Source organism: Hoplias malabaricus, chromosome X2 (assembly GCF_029633855.1).
Source record: "Hoplias malabaricus isolate fHopMal1 chromosome X2, fHopMal1.hap1, whole genome shotgun sequence".
Classification (NCBI taxonomy): Eukaryota; Metazoa; Chordata; class Actinopteri; order Characiformes; family Erythrinidae; genus Hoplias; species Hoplias malabaricus.
The window spans coordinates 55,551,105-55,577,267 of record NC_089819.1 but is presented as its reverse complement, the minus strand read 5'-3'; the positions used below and the strand labels follow the sequence as shown (position 1 = coordinate 55,577,267).

Below are 26,163 nucleotides of genomic sequence, written 5' to 3'. Positions count from 1 at the left end.
AATGTTTTTTCCAACTGATGATGTCACAAAACCATGAATTCCAGTAAGACACAGTTTTGAAATTAAATGTAAAATATAAAGAATGTAAAAATCCACCAGGGGAGTGAGGACAAGGGCGACAGTGGCAAAGAAAAACTCCCTCAGAGCTGAGGAAGAACCCTTGGGAGGAACCAAGGCTCACACGGGGGACCTACCCTCCTCTGGTCAAACACAGTGGTAAAAACATAGATTTAAACAACAAAATGTTGGCTATAAACTCATTCATTGGCTAATATTTCAAATGAAAATATAAGATTATATTAAACATGCGTCCACACTTTTGACTGGTGTTGTATATGTTGTGTATATTTAAACATTGCCCGCCCCCCTCTCATCACGGAGGAATTAAATGCGGAGAGAAATAAGGCTAATCATGCCGTGGAGGAGGTTAAGGAGAAATCCTTTTAAGGCGGCATTTAAGGCGGCATGCCGCATTCATCAACCGAACCATTTCCACCTTTACTCCTGCACTCTTCCTTTGTTTTGCATAATGTCTTTTTTTCTCCATTTTTACCCAGAGAAGGCTTTTATTTCTGGCTGTTTCCTGTTGGTGTCGTGCTGAGAGCGTAGGGTGCAGGAATCGAACAGTGATCTGATGGAAACTACAGAAGCTGTTGATTTAGTATCTTCATGTGTTTTTTGTAATATTTCCATTACATTTTTAGAGGAGTATAATTTACATTCACTCAGTCGCAGTGAGACTCCAAAGCCTGCACTCCACAGGGTTGATGTCTGTTTATACGTTACTAGTCTCTCACACTGTAAAACAAACATCATACTGACACCTAGTGGCCTGGATGTGCTAGAAATTCTAGGGTCAAACATAACTTCCCAGGTGAGTGTGTGAAACTGTTCACAGGTGTGTGCGTGTGTGTGTGTGTGTGTGACTGGGTGAGTGTGTGAAACTGTCCATAGGTGTGTGTGTGTGAGTGTGTGTGTTTGTGTGTGTGTGTGACTGGGTTAGTGTGTGAAACTGTCCACAGGGGTGAGTGTGTGTGTGACTGGGTGAGTATGTGAAACTGTCTATAGGTGAGAGAGTGAGTGAGTGTGTGAGTGACAGGGTGAGTGTGTGAAACTGTCTATGGGTGAGATAATGATTGAGTGACTGGGTGAGTGTGTTAAACTGTCTACAGGTGAGTGAGTGACAGGGTGAGTGTGTGAAACTGTCCACAGGTGAGAGAGTGAGTGAGTGACAGGGTGAGTGTGTGAAACTGTCCACAGGTGAGATAGTGAGTGAGTGAGTGACAGGGTGAGTGTGTGAGTGACGGGGTGAGTGTGTGAAACTGTCTATGGGTGAGAGAATGATTGAGTGACTGGGTGAGTGTGTTAAACTGTCTACAGGTGAGTGAGTGACAGGGTGAGTGTGTGAAACTGTCCACAGGTGAGAGAGTGTGTGAGTGACAGGGTGAGTGTGTGAAACTGTCTATGGGTGAGATAATGATTGAGTGACTGGGTGAGTGTGTTAAACTGTCTACAGGTGAGTGAGTGACAGGGTGAGTGTGTGAAACTGTCCACAGGTGAGAGAGTGAGTGAGTGACAGGGTGAGTGTGTGAAACTGTCCACAGGTGAGATAGTGAGTGAGTGAGTGACAGGGTGAGTATGTGAGTGACGGGGTGAGTGTGTGAAACTGTCTATGGTGAGAGAATGAGTGAGTGACTGGGTGAGTGTGTGAAACTGTCCACAGGTGAGATAGTGAGTGAGTGACAGGGTGAGTGTGTGAAACTGTCTACAGGTGAGAGAGTGAGTGATTGACAGGTGAGTGTGTGAGTGACAGGGTGAGTGTGTGAAACTGTCCACAGGTGAGATAGTGAGTGAGTGACAGGGTGAGTGTGTGAGTTTTGGACCCGGTGATTCTGGGTAGACTGTGGACCCACTATGATGCTGAACAGATGAATTAATGAATTACTTAATTAATTAATTAATGAAAGAACAAATGAATGAATGAGAAAATGCAGGGATAGTATCTTTATTAATATACAGTAGTTTGATATTTGTTCTTATTAAAATGGACATTTTTATGGTGTTTGGCAATTTTTTTCTTGACATTTTGTAGAAAGCTAAATAGTAAACACACAAATACTCTGGAATATTTACAGTGTTTTAGGAAGTTATTTAAAATAAGTGAAATAACAAACAGCAGTGGTAAGTCGAGCGCAGTAATATAAAGAGCACCGCCCTGAAAGAGGAATGTTATATTTGTGTATAACAGACTAAAAAGAGCCAAAGAGGCTGAAATACTTGGACGTTTGCCACAGTCTTGTGTGCGACGTGTGAAGAAATAATAAAGACAATGTGTACAAATCTATCAATTTATCCATAAGGCAGCTTTCCTTTGGAATAAAGAACACGTCTGAGTTGATAAAATGCTTTTCCCATTGGACAAAGCTGAAGAGGAAATTGATTCCAAGAATAGCCGAAAATTTATTGTATCAGTGAAGCGCCATCTGTTCTTTTTATTTAAAATATTAGTGCAATAATCACAGCCACGAATCACTCACTCCCCGCTCACGTACAGTACATACACCCAGATGTTCGTACACACCCCTTATCCCTGAGGAACTCAGAGCTGTTTAAAGGTCCACACGAACAATGTAGACTCAAATGGAAAGGTCTGGAGCAGCTGCACATGAGCCTAAAGGTCACTAAAGGTCACTATGCCCAATGCCAAGAGGGGTACCTACATCTTGGAGCTGATTCGGGATTCAAAGCTTATTTCTAACATCCGTACCTGACCTCATTGAAGATTGTGAATGCCATCAAATACCAACGGCAATGTTCCAACAGCTAGAAAAAGGTTTTATCAGAGGCGTAGAGTTATAACGCCTCCAAGCATTGGACTGTAGAACCGTGGAACTATGTTCTCCTGAGTGACGGAGCTACATCCAATACCTTTGGGATGAGTAGGAGTGGGATGGCTATCGTTCTTGTGGTCCCAGCATTTACAGAAAAGCCTTCCCCAAAGACTCAAGGCGATGGCTGTTCTTGGAGTGTGTTCTTGTGTGTTCTCATGTCTTCATGTTCTCGCTTGACATCATTTTCCACTCCTGAAGTAACGTTCCTGTATTCGAGAACACTGGAACTAGCCCAAAGAGTGAAGCATGGGTTGGTGACTTTCCAACGAGAACCACCTCAAAGTGCCATCATGTGTTCACTGTTTCAAGGTGAATACTCTACAACATTATTTCATATTTCCTAACCCATGTTTCTGCTCCACATCTGTGCTACATTAAAGGCAAGCCATGGCCTAAAGTTTGAGAAGCATGCTTGGGACCTGGGCTCAGAACTAGCAGGAAAAATGAGAGCAGGGAGTGAAGGAGCAGTGCTAGTTTCTTTAGTAAGTTTGAGCAAGGTACCTCACCCCCACCTGCTCCCTGGGGTCCAGGGTGTCTGCCCCCTGCTAAGTAAGTGAGCACCCGTCCAGTGGTGATGATGTTTCACTGAATCACAGAAACCTCTCTGTTATGAATCTGAAGAGCTACAAAAATAGTGATGTTTCTGTTTTAGCGATGGTGTTACACAAGCACAACACACTGCTGTTTCTAATCTTTGGAGTTTAGAGTTAGATTTATGGTTCAATTTAAGGATATGGTTAGGTTTAGGGCAATTTTCATGTGAATGACCCCAAACACACACACACTGCGAATTGTGCGAATAACAAATATATTTTATACATAGTTTATTAGGGCGGCACGGTGGCGCAGCAGGTAGTGTCGCAGTCACACAGCTCCAGGTGACTGTCTGTGAGGAGTGTGGTGTGTTCTCCCTGTGTCTGCGTGGGTTTCCTCTGGGTGACTGTCTGTGAGGAGTGTGGTGTGTTCTCTCTGTGTCTGTGTGGGTTTCCTCCGGGTGACTGTCTGTGAGGAGTGTGGTGTGTTCTCCCTGTGTCCACGTGGGTTTCCTCCGGGTGCTCCGGTTTCCTCCCACAGTCCAAAAACACACGTTGGTAGGTGGATTGGCGACTCAAAAGTGTCTGTAGGTGTGAGTGTGTGAGTGAATGTGTGTCTGTGTTGCCCTGTGAAGGACCGGCGCCCCCTCCAGTGTGTGTTCCCGCCTTGTGCCCAATGATTCCAGGTAGACTCTGGAGCCACCACGACCCTAAACTGGATAAGCGGATACAGATAATGAATGAATGAATGAATGACCATAGTTTATTAATTCTAGAACAAATTCACATTGAGACCAGTGTACACTGCCCTTAAACACTAGTGTGTGTTTGTTCACTGAAGGAACAAGTTAAATGCAAATTTGTTTCTTTGTACTGCACCTTTCACTTTTTCACCTTTCTGCCGCAGTAAGGAACTGCCTGTTAGAGCAGTAAAGAGGAGCCAGATTCATTCCCTTCATTTCAGAGGAACGGTGGATGAGCGAAAGGCCAGGCGTGTATTTCTGAGGAGATTATAAAGCCCTCCTCCGTTCACCCTGCAGTTTTATTGTCTCTCATTCGTAAGGAAACAGAAGAGAGGTGTCATGTTTTCCCTGGACGGACATTTAATGCAAATTATGCAGCGAATATAAAGAGGTGATTTCACTCAGGTTTTCCACAGAGGCCTGCAGCTAATAAATCATCTTTATTTCTTTGTTTTGGGACTTTTATTTTGTTGTTCACATGTGGAACAGACTATAATCAATGAGGCAAAATAAAGTTGCAATGTCTAATAAACATACACACATAAACAAGGGGATCTCTGAGCCGACAGATGGCCGTCAGACTCTCGCATGTTTGTCATCTTTAAAGCTTCATAATACAGACGAGGCCAGACCATGGACAGACTACAAATCTTTTATGAGCTCAGTGATGATGATGATGATGATGATGATGATTAAAATGAAGATGATGCATGCTATATAGCATTTGTTGGCCTACATAATAAATATGATTGTGTATTGCAAGCAAAACAGTGCACAACCATATCATTGTTCTCTTATTGTTATTATTTTCTGCATTTTTTTCCACAAACTCCTCCCTCAGTTTGAGATATCAAAACCACACCAACTCCAGATCTTTCAGTGTGACTGTGTGATGGGTGCTTGTATACCGCTTTCTGGTTGGCTGTGTACTTGATTAATTAATTAATTAATTTATTTATTTATTTTTATTATTTTATTTATTTCCATTGTAATAATTTCCGTGCATTCTTTTATCCAAACAATACAAATACATTATTAACACTCAACAAACCCCATGGAAACAACTTGGCAAAAACCTAGCACCAATTTGGCATCATGGCAACTAACTAGCCGCATTTTAGCGATGATGGCGTGGGCACCCGCTGCAGTCGCGTCTGTTGCATACACCCAGCCCCTGATTGGGTGAGTGGACAGACGGAGTGTAATTTCACTGCAATGTTGTACTTGTATAACTTTGTATGTGACAACAAATGCAATTCAATTCAATTCAATTCAAATTAGCAACCACCCGGGACACCTCAGCACACACCACATACAGCTTAGCATATCCTCTAGTAACCACCTGGAACACTGTGTTAGCTTGTGTTATGTTTTATTTTCTCAGTAGTTTTGATTCATTAAGATTTAGGGTCTTGTTTAGTGTTTTGAACCCATACTTATTTGTTTTAAACTTAATAATTCTGTTTTTTTTTTTTTACATTTTATATATTCTCAAATTTTTTATTTTAGATTTTATTTCCTACAATTCTCTATTTAATTGTCATTGTGGTTTATTAGTTTCTATTCTATATATTTTAAAGTTTTTTTTTTATTATTATTTTATTACAGTCATTATATAAATCATAATATTTATCCTAGTTATTTTATACTTACTTTTATTGTTCTATTACCTTTATTATTTTTAATTTAATGTTGTTTATTTGATACTTTTGCCACTGTAGTTTATTAAATATATATATATATATATATATATATATATATATATATATATATATATATATATATGTGTTTTATTATATTTATTTATTTATTTATTTATTTGCATAAATAAAGGTTTCTTGATTGATTTCATGCACCCAGTCTTTCTGGAGACAACCGAGTGTCTTCCTGCTCGAGTGTGCATCTCCTCAAGCTTCTGGACGCTCCAACACACCTGATCCACTTAGTCCTCTAATTACCAAGCCCTCCTCGAGTCGTAATAGGTGTATTAAAGTAGTGGAGACTTTAAGATGTGCTGGACACAGTGAATCCAGGAGAAGGATTAGGGGGCCACTTCTGGAGGTCTTAGCCAGGCCTAATCCACACATACGGATCACCTAGCGCTTAGCAGCCCCTGGGACTTAATCCCAGTCTAATTGAGGCTGAGATGGGGCTGAGATGGAGCCCTGGTGACACGTATGAAGGAGAGAGAGAGAAGGAAGTGTGTCTGCCGCTCGGCCTCGCTGGAGCAGGAACACTCTCCTCGGCTCTGCTCGCCCCTGACAAGAAGTGAATCATTAATTCGCCGTGTAGGGCTTAACACTGCACTTTAGCATGCGGCAGCACTGGAGAACCGCTCTCATTACGGAGCTGCTGATTGCTCCTCGAGTCTCAGACCAACGCTGGCACATCTCCTGAGCTGACAGGAAAAACTCCTCCTGGAGAGAGACGTGTGGAGAAAGGGTTGTTAAAAACCGATGAAGCGATTGTATGCAGAGAGCTACACTGTACACACTCCTTACAATCAGACCAGCACACGTCGCTGACACTGTTTGAATAATCTACACAGAAAAGCAAGACATGGAGCAACAACACATGTCTACGATTGTGGGGAACTGCAGTTGTCTCTGGTCTGTTTATGTTCAGAAGCTTTGTGCCTTTTAAGGTGTGTGAGTAAGAAGCGACTGTATCTTTTAATGTGGAGCGGTGTGTGTGAGTAAGAAGCGACTGTATCTTTTAATGTGGAGCGGTGTGTGAGTAAGAAGCGACTGTATCTTTTAATGTGGAGCGGTGTGTGAGAGTAAGAAGTTACTGTATCTTTTAAGGTGGAGCGGTGTGTGAGAGTAAGAAGCGACTGTATCTTTTAAGGTGGAGCGGTGTGTGTGAGTAAGAAGCGACTGTATCTTTTAATGTGGAGCGGTGTGTGTGAGTAAGAAGCGACTGTATCTTTTAAGGTGGAGCAGTGTGTGTGAGTAAGAAGCGACTGTATCTTTTAAGGTGGAGCGGTGTGTGTGAGTAAGAAGCGACTGTATCTTGTTGGTGTCTGAAGTGTAAATTGTCTGTAAGTGTTTATTCACTGTTTGAATTCCCACAGAAACTCATGTGTAACTCGAGCTGTTTAGTTTTGTAGCACTAACCCTCTATGTTTACTTTCATGCAGCTCTCCTGAATTTCCTTTGGAATAAAGAACTCCTGAATTTACAGTCAGTTCCACCTTGACTAATGTGTACTTGTGTACTGCACCTTGCGTATGTGCAGTCTTTATTTCCTGAGGATGTGCACGACCTACACACCAAACCGACGCAGGACACGTGAGGCAGCCATGATGCGTACGCGGACATGCTTTTAACAGCAAGTATATCTCTACCATTAGACGGGCTTCCTGCTGGAGAGCAGATGAACGGGACGAAAGGGTCACTCTGCAGCGAGACCGAAAATAGAGACTGATATTAATACACCTATCAAAGCTTTAATTATTGTACCCTGATTAATAATCAACAGCGTGTTATGGGCTTCATTTTTAATTAAGGTCTGTTTTTAGTAAAGAAACATAAAACTGGCTTCATGAACCGAAGGAGTAGAAAGTGGAGGAGTTAAAGAAAAAAATTAATTATAAAATAAAATAAGAAATCCAGTAAGCAGAAAAGCAGCAGCAGAAGAAAGTGCATCATTAATTTGGGCTCATTTAAGGGCTTTTCATAGCGGCGAGATTGTTGTGAAGTTGCCGTGTTAATGAGGGAGATCTTTCATGTGGAATGATGGCACAATTAGGAGAACAAAAGTGCAAGGTGTGACAATTTAAGCGAATGTGCTTTGTCAGTGTCTGTGAACAGCACCTCAGAGACAACCTATGTATGAAAGCGCGCTTAGAAAACAATCGCGGCGTGGTTTTTTTGGATTCATTTTCCGAGGCCTAGGTTTGAGTGCTTCTTGTTACTGCATCTCCACGGCGAAATCCCACCAGGACGCCGCTGCGCTTTGTATATTCTGTGTATTTTCTATAACTCCAGGTCAGGAAATGGAACTGAAATTTTGTGGAAAAGTGGAGGATGTTCTCATGTGAGTTTAGAAAAAAATTACATCCCTAATCCTAATGGTTTACTCTATTGCTGAGCGTCGTCAAATTCACCAACGTCCCATTACACCCTCCTCTGCTTCAGTTCCTCCAACTACAGCCCACCATACTTCCACCCCTCGTTCCTCTGGGACACTCTACCTAATTTAGAAAAGGCACTTTTAAAAATATCTATGTATGTAATAACACCCAGAAAATCCCTCTCTGCTGATTCAGGCTCACGGTGATCTGTAAGTCGTCTGTTGGTGGAATTTCATTTTCTCATTTAGTTCTTGAACTGTGGTACAGCGTTGTTGTAGGAATACGCTTCTGTTTCTCGATCCAAACCCCACCGTCTACTCTCCTCCCTCCATCTGTCGTTCCTCTGGGACCCTGTTCTTTATGATGAAGAGTTATTAAACACATCTCTAGGTATATCTTTACATACAATAAACCCAGCACCTCTTCCTCTCGTTCTCTCTTTTACTCTCTCTCTCTCTCTCTCTCTCTCTCTCTCTCTCTCTCTCTTTCTCTCTCTCTCCTTCTCTCTCTCTCCTTCTCTCTTTCTCTCTCTCTCTCTCTCTCTCTCTCTTTCTCTCTCTCTTTCTCTCTCTCTCTTTCTCTCTCTCTCTTTCTCTCTCTCTCTCTCTTACTCTCTCTTTCTCTCTCTCTCTCTCCCCTTCTCTTTCTATCTCTCTCTATCTCTCTCTCTCTTACTCTCTCTCTCTCTCTCTCTTTCTCTCTCTCTCTCTCTCTTTCTCTCTCACTCTCTCTCTCCTTCTCTATCTCTCTCTCTCTCTGACAGAGAGACTTTAAGAGAGATCACTTCCCAGAGCCTTGTATTTTATTCACTTTTTTTGTAGTAAAAGCCTTTATTTATGTTTATTTACAGCACAGAAAACTCTCATGAATAAAAACTGTGTGATTTAAACACAACCTGCAATTTTTAACTTTCAGTGGAAGGACTTGCAAATTGGCAAAACGTATTTCAGATTCAAGGCCAGTAACAAAAATGATGACAACAACATCATCACAAAGCAATAGTTTACATTTATATTTATGAGGAATATTGTGGATATAAATAGCCAAAAATTACTCTCTTTAAATTATAATCCACAGGTGCATTGAAAAGTGACTGTGTCGAGTGGCGTTTCTTTAGCCGCAGCAAGAAACGTGCTTAGCGTTACTGTCCGTGTCTAGAGACAGTGTGTGTGATTGAGTGGGTGTGTGATTAGAGAAGTCCTGACTAGCTGGGTGTAAATGACCACAGCTAATGATTGTGAAGAAATACAGCAGACATTAGGGAATAAAACATAGTTTTTTATCCTAAAGATCAAAGTGAGTAAATGGAGGGGTGTGGGTGGTTGTATAAAATATAGAATACAATGAATCATAAAGGATTTCACTGTGTTATTCTTTTCAGTTTCGGCCGTGTGTAATGATGGACTCGCCCTGTGTTCCTGTTGCTCTCTTCTTCCCTCACTGTCTGGAAGTGTGTGTTTTCATTGTATGGGGCATTGTGTTGTTGTTTTAATTTATTTATTTATTTATTTATTTATTTATTTCCTGGACAGAGGAGGATCCTGAGGTGGATTTGTTGCTGGTAACAAGGTTGATGCTGTAGTGGAGGCTAGAAAAGAAAAAAAAAAAGAAGGAAAAAAGAGAGAGAAAGCACTATCACCTCCTCTCTCCATCACTGATGGATTAAAGAGTGAGTGACAGACGGCTGCGAGACACAATCTAAACACTGGCTGTGAGCTCAGGACCTTGTCTGCCCTTTAACGCTTTTGTCGGCGAGATTGGACAATTCAGCTGTCACGCTAAAACACTCGGCTCCTGGAAACACTCCGTCCAGTTGGCAGTGAGCCTTAATGCCTCCACGTAAAGAGCGAGGCTTTTTTGTTGAGGGTGGAGGTGATTGATGGTGCTTTGTAGAAGCTGCACACTCTGTACAGTACAGGGTTCTGCCAGGGTTCTTTCCTTGATGCCAAATAAGCGCTTGAATGCATACGAAAAATAAAGATTGCTTCGGCCCTCTGAGGCCAAGATTCTAAGAGCGAATCACGTTTCACACCTTGACCCTACCCTTCCATTTCACTCGTCTCGGTTTTTGTTGGGAAAGAGGGTTACGTTCGAGGGGGAGAGGTAGATACCGTTTGAAATGGAGATCTTTCAGAGTCACACCCCAAACACAGGGTTATGACGCCTTGTGAATCACCGGCAAGACTGAAGGAAACACACTTTATGATCACCAGTGTGTAGTCTTAGTTTAATGTAATCTTCACTCTTTAATGTAAAAAGAAAACAGCACTAGTAGTTTGACAATGTCCCAGAACATCCAGCTCCACCTTAAGTAGTGAAGAAATTACATCCCGGTGCCTGTGGCTAATACAATATTTAAGGTGGAACTGGAAGTTTTAAACAAAAGGCAGCTAAATAAGCAACTGCTAAGCAGCTACATATCACAGAGAGTTAGCAGTGGGTGATGATATGTGATTGTCAAACACTTCTGAAGGCATATAATGCCCTAAATTTAACTACGCTACACTGCTGAAGGGCTGCTCTTTATTTTAATTTGTGTCCTGATGATGTATCTGGCTCTTGAAGGGTTATCTCATTTCATAGGGAAATATTTTAACCACTGCACTCTGCAACTTCAATCCAAGGGGCAATATAACACTTGAAATCAAGGGGTAGATGTAGTGCTCTCTTTTAGACTCCAAGACCTAGATGGCTGCAGTATCACCAGGATCCATCCGGTGAACTCCCAAAGACAAGGCAAACACTAGAGGTGACCAGTCTCTTTTTATTTATTTATATTTTCAGCTCCACACAGATCTGAGCGGATCCAGCAACCTCAGGTATGAACTGTCTGGCGAGGGTGCGGGTACAATCTTCGTCATCAATGAAAACACTGGCGACATCCACGCCATGAAGAGACTGGACCGAGAGGAGAAAGCAGAGTACACACTGATGGCACGGGTCATCAACAAGGAAACCAACCAGTCGCTGGAGTCTCCGTCTCAGTTCATCATTAAAGTCCAGGACATCAACGATAACCCTCCTCAGTTCCTTGGGGGACCTTTCAGAGGCTCCGTCCCCGAGATGTCTCCAGTCGGTGAGTACAGAGATAAACTCTGGGGTCACCAAGCTTTCACTGACCACAGCATCAGAGTCTGTGCCCTGTCCAATATAAAAAAAAGCAGTCGGGCTTTCTACTGATTTTACCTGAACTTTATATATACTTTGTGAGAACTTAACCAGAGCTATCTGTAAATTAACAGAGCTTCCCTGCTTCAATTTTAGTATTTTACCAGTACTTTTCTAGAACACTCTTAGTACTTGCACAGAAGTTTACTGAGATGTTCTAGTACTTTATCTGTTCTTAAACAGAACTTTAGCAGTATTTCCTCATTTCGTTCCCAGTACTTTACCAATAAACTAACAGTACATTTCCAGAACCTTCCCAGTATTTTCCCAGAGTATGTGAGTGAATGCGTATGAGAATGAATGAGTGAGCTAAAGGTCTGTAAGCCGCTACGTGTCAGAGACAGAGCTGGCTGTAATGTGGCATGTGGAGCATCAGGGAGAAATTGCAGTGAAACATAAAGAGTTCAGAATGGCCTCAGCTTCCCGTAACACAGCGGCTCGTGCAGCACTGACCGAACATCTTTAATATTTTATTCTAAGTGTTATGGAAGTCCTGGCAATGTCATAAATGGTGAGGTTGATGCATTGGTGGAAATAATGCGATTTTACTCTCCCTCAGTTCAGAGATGAGCCCTCACAGAAACTCAGGCCCTTAAATAACCTGCTGAACAGAAAATACAAGATACACAGCAATCAGCCAAAACAATAAAGACATCTCCTGTTTCTACAAGCACTGGGCATTTCATCAGGTGCATGCTGTTCTTCTAAAATTACAGGATGTAGTCCATCTTTTGCTCTGCAGACTTAATTTTTCCCCTGTGAGGTCTAACCATTTGGAGCTTAGCTTTACGTTTATGGTTAAGGTGAGGCTTAGTATTAACTGTTTTACAGCTGATAATTTTAACCCTGGGTTGCCAAAGATTCACAGCCACAAATTATAGTGCACATTTTACGAGTACCAATTATATTTAGTACACATTGTACAAGTCCTGGGTACATATTTTTGTCTTAAAAGTACAAATTCACTTTTGAGATCAGACTGTGAGACAAGCTGTAGATACAGTGTGTGAAGGTTTTAGTACAAAACAGTAACACAGAATATCAACTGTGCTGTATTTTATTTACATCATTGCAGTAATGCTTAGGTGTTTATGCTAATGCAGTAATGCTGAGGTATTTACACTAACACAGTAACACTGAGGTATTTACACTGACACAGTAATGCTGACGTATTTACACTAACACAGTAACACTGAGGTATTTACACTGACGCAGTAATGCTGAGGTATTTACACTAACACAGTAACACCGAGGTATTTACACTGATGCAGTAATGCTGAGGTATTTACACAACGCAGTAATGCTGAGGTATTTACACTAACACAGTAACACTGAGGTATTTACACTGATGCAGTAATGCTGAGGTATTTACACAACACAGTAATGCTGAGGTATTTACACTAACACAGTAACACTGAGGTATTTACACTAACACAGTAACACTGAGGTATTTACACTGACACAGTAATGCTGACGTATTTACACTAACACAGTAACACTGAGGTATTTACACTGACGCAGTAATGCTGAGGTATTTACACTAACACAGTAACACTGAGGTATTTACACTGATGCAGTAATGCTGAGGTATTTACACAACGCAGTAATGCTGAGGTATTTACACTAATACAGTAACACTGAGGTATTTACACTAACACAGTAACACTGAGGTATTTACACTGATGCAGTAATGCTGAGGTATTTACACAATGCAGTAATGCTGAGGTATTTACACTAACACAGTAACACTGAGGTATTTACACTGATGCAGAAATGTTGAGGTATTTACACAACGCAGTAATGCTGAGGTATTTACACAACACAGTAATGCTGAGGTATTTACACTAACACAGTAACACTGAGGTATTTACACTGACGCAGTAATGTTGAGGTATTTACACTAATGCATTAATGCTGAGTTATTTACACTGATGGAGTAATGCTGAGGTATTTAAACTGATGCAGTAACACTAAAGTATTTACACGGACACAGTCACACTGAGCTATTTACAGTGACGCAGTGACACTGAAGTATTTACACTGACACAGTAATGCTGAGGTATTTACACTGATGCAGTAACACTGAGGTATTTACACTGACACAGTAACACTGAGGTATTTACAAAAATGCAGTAAAGCTGAGGTATTTGCAAAAATGCAGTAAAGCTGAGGTATTTACATGGTCGCAGTAACACTGAGGCATTTGCACTAATGCAGTAACACTCAGGTATTTACATTAATGCAGTAACACTGATGTATTTACACTGACATAGTAATGCTGAGATATTTACACTGATGCAGTAACACTGAGGTATTTAAACTAACACAGTTATGCTGAGGTATTTACACTAACACAGTTATGCTGAGGTATTTACACTGATGCAGTAACACTGAGGTATTTAAACTAACACAGTCATGCTGAGGTATTTACACTAACACTAACACTGAGGTATTTACACTGACACAGTTATTCTGAGGCATTTACACTAACACAGTTATGCTGAGGTATTTACACTAACACAGTTACCCTGGGCAGGATCCTCATTCTACCGCAATGTCATTTGTCAGGGAACACCCCTAACACTAACAGAATTCACACATCAGTAAGTAATGCTTGATAAACCATCTCATTCCAGAATGAGGACATCAGGGGATGCGTTAGATGGGATGCGTCTGCAGTGTCTGTGCTTTATTCAGCAGCCTGAGAAGGGAAAGGCCTTCGGAAACAAGAGAGCAGAGTCATTGTTGTTTTTGGATCAAAGCTCAAAGCTGTTGGAGTCAAAACTACCACTAAGAGGCTGAAATGGACCAGAATAAGTTTGTGTTGTACTTTTCTGTTTGGACACAACCTTTACTTCCGCAGTGCTCCTGTAATCCATCATCTGTAACAGGGGGGAGAGAGAGAGAGAGAGAGAGAGAGAGAGAGAGAGAGAGAGAGAAGAATGTGTTTTGTACAGAGAGAGCGATATGGAGAGACAGTGAAAGGGAGAGGGAAAGGAAGGCAAAAAACAAACAGAAAAAAGATGGATAAAGGACTACCAATGCTAGGGATAGTGAGTGAGAGAGGCAGAGAGAAAAAGAAAGACCTAATGAGAGAGAGAGATAGAGAGAGAGAGAGAGAGAGAGAGAGAGAGAGAGAGAGAGAGAGAGAGAGAGAGAGTAATGCAGCTGAAAGTGAAATACTCAGGGTTTGACAGGGTAGAGTGTGAGGTAACAAGCCCACAGTGAAGTTTCCGATGGCTAAGAGATGTCTCTCTTCCTCTCTCTTTCCATCTCTCCTTCTCTCTCTCTCTCTCTCTCTAAGGGGAAACAGCCACATCAGAAGATGGAAGGCGGCCTCTTTTGTGATGGCTGTTTCCTTTTGTCACTGCTGATTAATTAAACATTAGCCAGTGTTCTCTCGTTGGCTTGGACTTGACTTGTTTTGGTCTCATAAACTATTTATGTCTTGGGAGACGTTCATGGAAAGAATCAAAAAGCTTTTTGGCAGAGAAAGAAAACAACAAACACACAAACAAACAGGTCTTTCTCCGTCTCCGTCTCGCACTCGCAAATCACAGTCTGCTTCCCGTTTATTTATATCACTGAGGCGTAAAATATTGCTTTGGAATTATGAGCATGGGGAATATTTTTCTGAGTAGACTTAACAAGTCGGCTATATCGGGGAACTGGGTAACTCCGCTCATGTAGGTCTGCTGCAGCTCTGACTGTTGTATGGAGATCATTGCACTGGTCAGAAACTGGCCACATCACATTCCTTTATTATTTTATTTATTAGTGGATGTAACACAGAACACATCAATAAAATACTGGAATGAAAATCATGATTCATTTATAAATGATTCACAGGCTCACAATTTATGAACAGTGTGCTGATGACTCCTCCCACAACATCCAGCTGAGCCAATCAGACAAAAGCTCCTAATTTAAGCATCACCCACTGGCTCCTCCCACAACAATCTGCAGAGCCAATCAGACCCAAGCCTCCAATTTAGGAACAATACTCTGATGACTCCTCTCACAATGTCGGGCCGTCTCTAAAATGCAGCCCATACAGATTGATCCACAAAATCCCCTCTGTGTTAATGGAATACAGAGCGTGTGCACCAGCAGATACCAGCAGCGCCCCCTACAGTTTAGTTCCACTGTGTTAATTCTGTCTCTTGCTGCTGGAGAACTGGGCAGAGACTGTGGGTTCAATGAGGAATGATTTGTTCGCTTTGGTATACATTGCAACCCGCAGGTTAAGAACCATTCTACTTGGTGAGAAGGCATTATTAATTTAACAATTTATAAATGATAATTAATTTATTATTAACAGCTTCAATTTGTTCCTTTAGTCAGTGGTGCACTGTGTTCTTCCTCAGTGTCGCTCTCTTGTTCAAATAAAGTCCCTCAGGAGCTTCAGTCGAACTGCACTGGCCACAACTGTAGCTCAATCAATGAGCAGCGAATGGATAAAAGCAACAGGAAAAAAGGCTTTACACCAACATTTGGCATTGAGCTTTATGATTAAATGCAGCTGCTCCAAAGCATCCCATTGCATTGGTCAATGCTTTTCACTACAGAAAATCACACCCAAAAAGGCCATACCTTAAATCTTTGAAATCTGAGCCTAGATCAAAGTCATTAAAGTGTGTTTTATGTGAAATATTCATTGAGCCTTAATTCATTTCCAGCTCTGGAGCCTGAACTCGTTTTTTTTTTTTTTTTTTTTTTTTTTTTTTTGACAAGCTGTTTGAAGCTCAGGGCATCTGGCGAATAATAAGTGGCACTGTTATAAATTATAACGTCTTATTACAATGAGAAAACTGACACGAATCCTCTAAGTCTATTTCATTATGCTAATTTGACCTATTAGCATACCATGCCATGACCTGAACTTTTTTTAAACATTATTAAACTGTTTTAAAATCTTAGAAGATGGCACAGTTTGACAGGCTTTTGAAAGTGACTAATAAAGTGAAGCCTCTTTAAGTGGGTCATGCGTACGGTACGTTTTAATTCGGTCTGTACTGGATGGCAAGCAAATAAAGAGCTCAAATTCTACACGTTATGCTCTTTTATGTGGGTTTATGAAGCAAAACCTACTCACTTTAATAATTCGTTCTGACACGACCCCTTCCCAATCTCTCTTTTATCTCTGTGAACATTCGAGCCGTTTCTGTTCCTGCGCCTTTAAGACTGAATGTGGAAATGAGCCCCATTCATGACTTCATTAAAAATGTATTCAGACTGAAACCCTCTTTATAACTTAAGTGTGAGTGGACAGGGCTAATCTGAGTCTACAGTTATATCAACATTAGTATATTAGTTTATTTTGTACAGATTTATGTAGAGTTCATTTCAACGGTTTACATGCTTTTATTTTGAAATGACCAAAGACGGGAACACAGTTCTCTTTCTTAATGAAACATCAGTGACCTGCTTTGGTCCAAACCCCACGAGCCCCACAGCAGTGTTCTCCCCCTGTGTAAACAGCCCCTGTTCAGAACGCCCGCTTTCAGCACCTGTTCCTTTAAATGATAATGAGCCGCTCGCTGTTCACCCCGACCCCGAGCGCACAGCAGTGAGGAGCGAGGAGCAGAAGCTCTGGTTTTTACTCTGTTCTCTTTGTTGTCCATTCTTATTTTTTTCTGTTTTTACTCAGTTATCTTATTTGTTGTGTTTGTTTTGTTGCATTGAACCTCGTCTTTGAACTCTCACATAAACGTGGATCCAGCGCTGTGATTGGACAGACTCAGACAAGGGGGCGGGGCAAGTCTCTGCACGTAGGCAGCACACAGAAAACTGACTGTGGTCTTGTTTCACAGGGTGTGGTTTCATGGTTCACTGATTTCATAATGCAAACTTCTGTAGCTCAGCTTCTCTTGGTTGATGTCTGGAAATGTGCACTGACTTTGTTGACGAGGTAAATCCACCTTTAATTATAAAATGTGAAGACGTGTTGCTTTTCCGCTACACAGACCTGTTACACCGTGCCTCATATGGATGCAGAAGCAGGGGCTGGGTTTATAGCCCCCGACCATCTGCTCCACACCACCCATCGATAACTCAGACCCACTGATGAGCTGCAAGAGACGAGGCAGCGACAAAGATGCCACCCCCAGATTTGCGACTAATAAACCCACACGGTGACATCACACCGCTGTGAGTGTGAATACAGGGGCTTTGTCACGAACACAGAGGATCCATTTAACACTTAGGTCAGCACTGAATCATTAAATATTACACTGTAATTAAACAATCATTACATAATAATGACATTAATTACATCTGATTTCATTTAATCTCTGAATCAATGTGTTCAGCTACACTTCTCCATAGATACATAGAGAAGATAAATGAATATATAAAGCAAGAAAGACAAGAAAAACAGATATAAACCTGAAAAAAGAAGGGAAAAAGAAAAAAAAAGTTAGACATAATACTAATAATAATAATATGTAGAAGAAGATGAAGAAAAAGAAGTAGGACAGACAGATAGATAGATAGATAGATAGATAGATAGATAGATAGATAGATAGATAGATAGACAGACAGACAGACAGATAGACAGACAGACAGACAGACAGGTAGATGAGAATGAAGTCTGGTTTTGTTGTTGCCTCCTGGAGCCTGCTGTAGTTCAGTTCTAAAACAAAGCAAAAAACTTGAGAACAGAGTGGCGTCTCTCTTTCCGGGCACTTACTGCGATGTTAAGGAACCACGCGACTGGGAACATGAGCTTGAGTCCGGCTTCTGAAGCCAGCGTTCCTGGAAGCCTGTTCTGGCAGTAAAAGCAGTGGGAGGGGGTTTACTGGGTCAGGTTGGTTCTATTTTAGGAAAAGCATTGCACTGCTCTGTCATCAGCAAATAAAATATAAACCAACCCCAAACCCCCTCAGATCACCGCCTTCATCAGCAGGGTCCGGCAAATTAATAATCACACAACTGGAGAAATCCTCAGCACCGCTTAAAGTTTATGGGATTAAAGATCCTCAGAGTTTGGGCTTTTTTTTCTGGAATGCGGTATGTATATTCATGAGATTATCTCACATTTCAATTTGGCTTCAATTAAAGTGGAGTCTGTTGCTGGCGAACATAGGGTCCGCACACAATGGGAATTAGGAGTCATTTGCATGGATTGGACAAATCTCATTGGATTACCGACACTGTTTTCTCACTAATGGGGTCTTTGACTCTAAGGCCAAGACAAGCCAAAGAATTCCCATGTCAGGTCTTCCCGACCATATGTCGGAATTCTGGGGCTGGCTGCCGTCTGCCTCGCGGAAATTAGCCTACGACTTTATTTTTGGAGGAGAATAAATAAATAGTTTAATAAATAAGCCACTCATTGAAGTAATTAACATTGAAGCATCCCGTCCACCTCTTTTACCGAGGGAAGAGAGACGGTGAATGACAGTAGCCCTTACGTGGAAAAAAAAGCGAGGGAAGTTGCTTCCTGCTCCTGAAAGTCGAGAGCTCAAAGTCGAAAGGGAAAGTGGAAAGAAAAAAAAGAAGAAGAAGGAACGAAAGAATCCGAAGGCCTCAGGAGCCCGCTTCATGGCGGCTTCATTACGGAGTGTGGTAATAAACGAGTGGAGAGACAGATGGCACACTGCTCCTCCGCCCTTCTCTCTCCCGGCGAAATGAACCCGTGTACGGAGATGCCGCGTCGTAGCGATGTGTCAGGATCTGCTAAATTGGAGCGCTGAAATAAAATCGAAGTGACGTTAATAGATTACCCAGGGTTCATTTGCATTTTGAGAGTTATTACGAGCCGGGGTAACAGGACTAACAGGCGAGGGGTCTGTACTTCTAATAACATTTCTGATTATGCACGCCGCATCCCTGGCAGGTGAAAAATAAATAAGGTCTCGTCAGGTAGGGTTGAGGGCTGGGGTGGGGGTGGATACTGACAATGGAACCGGGCCCTTTTTCTCCCCTTCTCTTTATGGAAATGCAGAGGAGAGGTTTCCAGACATACTTTACCCCACGCTGCTCTCCCAAAACCAACACCTGAACTGTGGTAATTAAACAATCGAAGACGCGAGAGGTGACGGACCTGGTCTAATTAGCTTCACTGTCTTCTCACGGCTTTCTCTGCCTCCTTTACATTTACGCAAATGATGCTCCACAATCGTTAAACGCCTCAGACCATGAGGTGTCGTCCTGTGGTGACGTAGACCAGTCCGACACATCACCATCTCTCTAAAACTCCTCACCAAACACACTTTCTTTAAAAGACTTAAAATGAACAAGTATGAGTTTGAAACTGGTGCTTACCCATTACATTACAGTTGTTTCTTTTGAACATTGGTCGCCATGATACATCTTTCCACCAACAAGATGCTTTCCCAAAGGGTACCTCCAGATCCACTCTACCACACCCCTGCACTCATCTCCACACACTGTGTCTGAGACTTGTGGTCAGTTTCCATGGACAGTTTAGCAGTTTCACTAATGATAAAAACCATCAGGAATTCTTCAAGGCCTTGGACAAGGATCTTATGATCTCTGCGACCTAAAAACAAATGTGTATTTCATAAATTCATTTTTATTTCAAATGATGTAAAACACATCTGTGGTATATTGGTAGATTCAGCCAAAGAACCTTTCCCATTGGTTCTGCCACCAGAAGTATGCACTTGTGCTTAATTACCTAATAATGTATTAGAAATAAGAGGGGCACGGCTAAGTGTTAGATGCAAGGGGTAAAAGTGGACTCATTCTTTATGTATTGTTGGATAGATGCCATCTGTGCCTTTCCATATGCTTTACCCGAGTAGGCCGCACCTCTCTACAGGTCGGTACATGCCAGTGCAGGTGTGGACAGTCTGGTTCTGTGAGCTATGATGGATGCTGAAGGCTTGTTGAGCTGTGTTCGATGGTGTTTGGTGCAGTAGCTGTAGCAGATGGAGCTGGAAGTGGGGGGTACCGGCTCTTTAAGGCCGAGAGCAGCTGTCCTGCAGCGGAGCCACATCTGCTGTCCGGATGCCATGCTGGGCGAGCCGCAGCGAGAGAGCGGTGGTCACGGAGCCGCGGTGAGAGAGCCGTGGTCATGGAGCTGTAGTCACATAGCTGCCACAGACGAGCCAAACGAGACTGACCCAGGACAGAAAGCACGCTGGGCTTCACTTTAACCCCCGTGTTCAGAGCTGGATCCAGTGTGAGCTGAGAGAATAATGATTCCAGATAAAACACCAGGTACAATGTCGCAGCCCAAAATGTTGATGGCGAGAGAGGGTTATGGATGTAGCACTGTGTACCATAAGATATAAATCGTCAGATTACAATCCGACCGCTCACACCACGTTTGAACATGTCGATCGAGAGGTGGGACAGAGCAAGTGTTTTTTCTCGAGATCAGTGGCCAGACTTTTTCACAGATTAACTTGAATGTCTGGCATCATATGTGAAGAAATCCCAGTGACTGCCGAGCACCTGCTTTTCTTAGGCCACTGCAGATGATTCCCAGCCTGTTTTAAACATTTATTCCCTAGGTTTGAGAGTGTATAATACACTGGGATTTTAATGACAAGTGTAAACAGAATCTGGTTAAAGTAAATCCAGATACTATCTAGACCCAAAACACTGGTAATGCCAGGTGTAAACAGACCTGAAGAGTTTGTGTTTGCCTTGCATTGGGGATAACACACAACTGTACAACAAAACAGCAAACATTCATTCATTCATTCACTCATCATTCATTCATTCATCTTTAAAAGCTGCTTTGTCTTGATCAAGGGGCTCACACTGCAGACCTGCTTCAATCCTGCAGTTGTGTTGATGAAGTACTGTCTACAGTAAAAAGATCTAGAACACAAGTAACAAAGTGGCAGCTCCAGCAGTAGCTTAACATTTAACCATCAGAGACAACATTGGCATCAGTGTTCAAACGTTCAGAAATACAGAAAATTGGCCACTAATTAAACTGTGCTTCAGTTTCTCACTTTTCAGTCTGTGCAAAAATAAGCAAAGGCAGGTGCAGGGCGTAGGAGTGAGTTTGATATTGTGGGGGGAGAGGGGATGAGTCAAAGCCCACCCCACACCAAAAATATAAGCTATGAGCTGATTCCTATGTAGATAAGGCAGTAAAATACTGCATTTACAATGATGTGGAACAGCATCTGATTAACGTTAACGTTAGCGAGTGAGGCTGTGTCCCAAACAACACTGTGGACCTTTACACACTACACTACAGAGACACTGCTGAGGGTGGTGTATTTATACATAGTGCATTCAGCAGTATGTAGTTTTGGACAAGGCCAGAGAGAGCGCTTTCTCACGACCTGAACACAGCTGATATTAACGTCCACTGACTCTCAGATCCTCCTCTGTTTCACTAACAGTTAAATACAAGCCTCTTTTGTAACTGTAATGATCTGTCTGTTATCTGTTGTGCTCTCGTCACTGACCTCAGACCAGAGCTGGTCAACACTAACTTTATAAACCAGACTCTGAAGGTGAAGCAGAGGTGAAGATGATGATTGGAGCAGATTTATATTTGAACAGGAGCCTTAACGAAGACTGAAAGAAGCCCCACCCTGTGTTTGACTCGCCACCAAAACACGCTCATCTCAGTGGCGCATTTTCAAAACAAAAGTTTGTCAAAAAAACATTGTGGTTCCAGGCAAGCTCCATTTTTCTGGTCTCTATCTAAAGTCCTTTTATTGTGTTTAAGGGCTGTTAATGAATCCATTGTGAGTGGGTGCTTTTTTACTGAGTACGCTTTCTTGGCTTTATTAATAAAGACAGGCAATAAATACTCATTTCTTCAGATTCCTTGCACCCCACCTGCAACACCCCACACTTTGAGAAACGTTGCTTCAAACTGCTACAGAATACAAATTAAACTTAATTAATATTTTACTATGAAACTGGTTCAGTAATCGCCCAAATACAATAGGCTACAAATGCAGTGTATAAACTCCAGGCTTGTAAGAGTGAGTGCTGAGCAGTTCTGAGTGTGTTCAGTGTTCTCCTGCTCTATAGGTTCAGTTAAACCCAAACGGCCCACTCATAATAGAGCGGGGCTTTTACAATAGCCGGGGTCTGAATGGATTTCTAGATGAAATGGCCTTGGTGATTGAGAGGGCAGTAATTCAGGATGTGAATGGACAAGAGTATGGTCGTTTAAAAAGCTTTACATGGGAACTTGCTCTCCTCCTGCTATAAATAAGCCATCGTTCAGGGCGAAAAATCAAAAATGGAGCTTAAACATTGAGCCACTGACCCAGCGAACTCATGACCTTTCTGAATATTATATAAGATGGAAATATGAAAAATAAATATCTCCAGTAATAAAACTCACTTTCATCTTCATTATTAAGAGTAATTTGAGAACACTTCTGTTGGTTCTTTCATTGGCCAAATTAGAGAAACGAAGAAGAAGAAGAAGACATACTTTATCAATCCCTTTGGGAATATTCATACTGCATTAAACCCATTCTCTAATTCTCTTCTCTAACCCCACACCATATTCTGCTGCTGGTTCTGGGGATTTACCAAGTGACCTTTCACTTCCAAGCCCACTTCTGCAACCTTTGCCATTGTTGGACACTGTAGCTTTTGAAAATGTTGTGTCAGGAGCAAGAATCTGTCACTTTCCAACATCTTCAAAACACGGCTGAAGCATATGGCGACTTTGCATTTGTACCTAATTAATACTAATAATTAATGCTAATGATAATCATCTGTTAACAGAATATCCTCACCCACATTTCCTGTGCACGTATCCAATAGCCTGTGTTCATTTATTTCCTTTTCCCAGTTCATGCTTTATCTAACTTATTTGCTTTCCATTTTTCCATAACTCTCTCCATAAATATCTCGGGTTATTGTAAATCCCAGTCTTGACCCTGCCGTATTGATCTGATTGGAATATTGGATGATGCTTACATTAACCTGGTGCCTGTGCACTGACCTCCATTATACTGTCACCACAGTGATTATAGGATTGCTTCTAATAATAGGATCCTACACTAATATCGACCCTGGCACCTTCGGGGTTAAAATGTTTAAAAATGTATGGCTGTAATTTCTCTTCTTTGTCGCTCAGTCACCAGTTTCAAATCTCACACAGGTCCATCCTGGACATTTGACAGTAATCTATTTTATTTATAAATGTACATTTTTTTGGTATTATTATTATTTTTTTAATAAAAAAAAAAAAAAAAAAAATACAGCTAACATTTGGTAAGAAAGCTAACATGTAAAAACAGAAATCTAATCTGCAAAAACATGAAATTTGAAAGTTTTTATTTAAGAAACGTGCTAATTTTGGAAAAAGAAAAAATGAATTAGAAAAATAAATAAATGAATAAATTAGAATTAAATAAAATATAGAATGTGAAATTTATAAAGAAATCCAAAATGTCAAATTTAGAATTATCAAAAATAATAAAAATAAATACATAAATTAATTAATAGAACACAAAGATATTTCTGAACTCAGTATCAGAATCTAGATGAAGATATCAGTGGACAGTCAGCAGTTTATTAGTTCCCACTTTGTGAAGGAAACTTTGAGCTGGAGAATATATCATCTGCACTCCCAAAACTCAAAAAAAAAAAAAAAAAAAAGCCGTTGGGAGTTTGTGTTGCTGTAGCAGTGATTAGTGCTGGTTTGTAAACATGTAACACTGTGTGATGATGATCGTTCACAGAGTGTGTTGGTGCAGAGCTGCAGAACCCTGAGAGCTTAAAGAAACCGAATAAACCAAACTCACAAATAAATCTCAGCCCCTCTGCTGCTTCCAGAATAATTGTGGAGTGTGGGTTCTCTGACAGCTTCACACCTAACGATGGAGGGAGACGGAGGAGATGCTGAGAGCAGAGATCCTCTGCTGTGGGTTGGGAAACACTTTGGAAGCAAACGAATCCTCTGCAGTGCTGAATATGCGCTGAGATATTTGGATACACCATATTTCTTAGTGTTTGTGGAAACCTTCCACTTCTTCAAAGTGATCCCAGTGTGGAAACCATGTGTGTAATCACCACCGAGAAGCTTGACATGATATATGGCGACCTGAAGCTGCTGCACATGAGCCTATATCACAATGCCCTATGACAGCTGTGGACCAGAGGGATATAAACCCTTCCAGCACTGGGCCGAGTGGAACCTGGGGCCCTCTGGAACAGCTACACATGAGCCTCGACTTGGCCTAGAGTGGTGTCCATGAGCTGCAGTCACATGATTATTTATTTGTTTATGTTTTTGTGAGGGCACATTGGGAACTGATTGACTGGTTTCATATGGAGAGAGTCTCACAGCACTCAAAAGCACAGAAGCTCACCACATCTTTGTGTCCCGGGTGTCAGGAACGCGGAGGTGGACGCACGCGCTAAAACACAGCGACTTTATTTACAACCAAAATATAACAAAACAAAGACAGACTAAGAACTAGAAAGAATACTTAAACAAAGACCTAAACAGAGAGAGACTTTGAAAGAATGACCTAGACAGAGGGACATGGACAGAGAGAGAACTGGACAAACAGGGAACTGGACAGAGAGAGCTAAATAGACAGAGAGAACCACAGAGGCTAAACTAGAACACAGAACTAAACAGAGTAATACAAATAAACAAACCAAACAACTCACAAAGCACATGGAAGAAACAAACAGACCAGGGATGTTAATCAAATAGAGAAACAGACAAGACAGACACGTGAATGTAGACTGAATCAAAGAACCGACAAGACAGACAGGCAAACATGAAATGTCCAACAAACACACACACACACACACACACACACACACACACACACCTGGGACAGCTAATGAGAGGGCAGGGTAACAAATGAGACATGGACGAGGAGGAGGAACAAAGGCGGGACTAGGGCAGAGACATGAACAATAACAAACAGAGCCATGTACTAAGTGAGCACATGACAGAGACAACAGACAAAACAGAACAAGGGCGTGACACCGGGTAAAGAACACTGTGTTGCATGATGAGGAAAACAAAATAACTGTTATTCTCTATTAGCCACATTAGCATTTTCATCATAGGATCTAATGGAAAACTATTAGCGTGTCTGACTCCAGTGTATCTCTATGCTCTTCCGTCTGAATCTGAGTGAGTTATTCACACACAGATCACACTCAAGCTTCAGTCATCGTCTCATTTCACTCCTGTGTTGTTGTAGTGTGTAAGAGATGACAGACACAAGCCCTGTATTCTACGGTCTCAGTGTTTCCCCCCTGTTTACAGGTAAATAATCAGACCCGCTGTCCCTGTGCTCTGAGAGTAGATCAGATTTTTAGAGGATAATGTTTCATATCATGACTCTGTGTCTAAAGTATTCCTCTGGTTAGGGTTAGAGTTCACTAAAGCAGTTCTCCTCGTCTGAAAGTGGGAGTGATCAGTGAGAGATGTTTCCACGCTGCAGGAAAACCGAGGCCGATTTCCGAATGTCTCCCTACACCCTTCATAGGGTGCAGTGTTGGTCATAAAATTACAGCCTCTGCACTAATGAAGTCTGTTGTGTGGAGAATATTAATCTTAGCGAACCATAAGTATCACTTTTCACAGTTGAATTAGTGTCTAATTTCTGTCTGGGTGCATGGACACTGTGCAGGGCGTATGGCGCTACTTCGGGACACAGCCCAATGTCCTCTACTGATTGACACTCATGAGCAGAGCTCTGTTTACAAACGTGATGTGGATAAATGGGTCAGGGATACGTATATTTATTTCATTTTAATGTCTAAATAAAGACTAAAAAGGTTGAAAGTAAAAACAATAAAACAGTTTTATCTTCAGT

At 41.6% G+C, this 26,163-nt stretch overlaps 1 protein-coding gene across 1 annotated transcript in view; it reads left to right on the top strand.

The window, feature by feature from the left end:
* The window catches only part of cdh8 (cadherin 8), a 174,836-nt gene that overhangs the window by 58,459 nt on the left and 90,214 nt on the right, over window positions 1-26,163 (top strand). Inside the window, exon 3 of the mRNA XM_066654745.1 lies at window positions 11,027-11,318. Coding sequence (XP_066510842.1) covers window positions 11,027-11,318 — 292 coding nt within the window. The remainder of the gene's footprint in view (window positions 1-11,026; window positions 11,319-26,163) is intronic.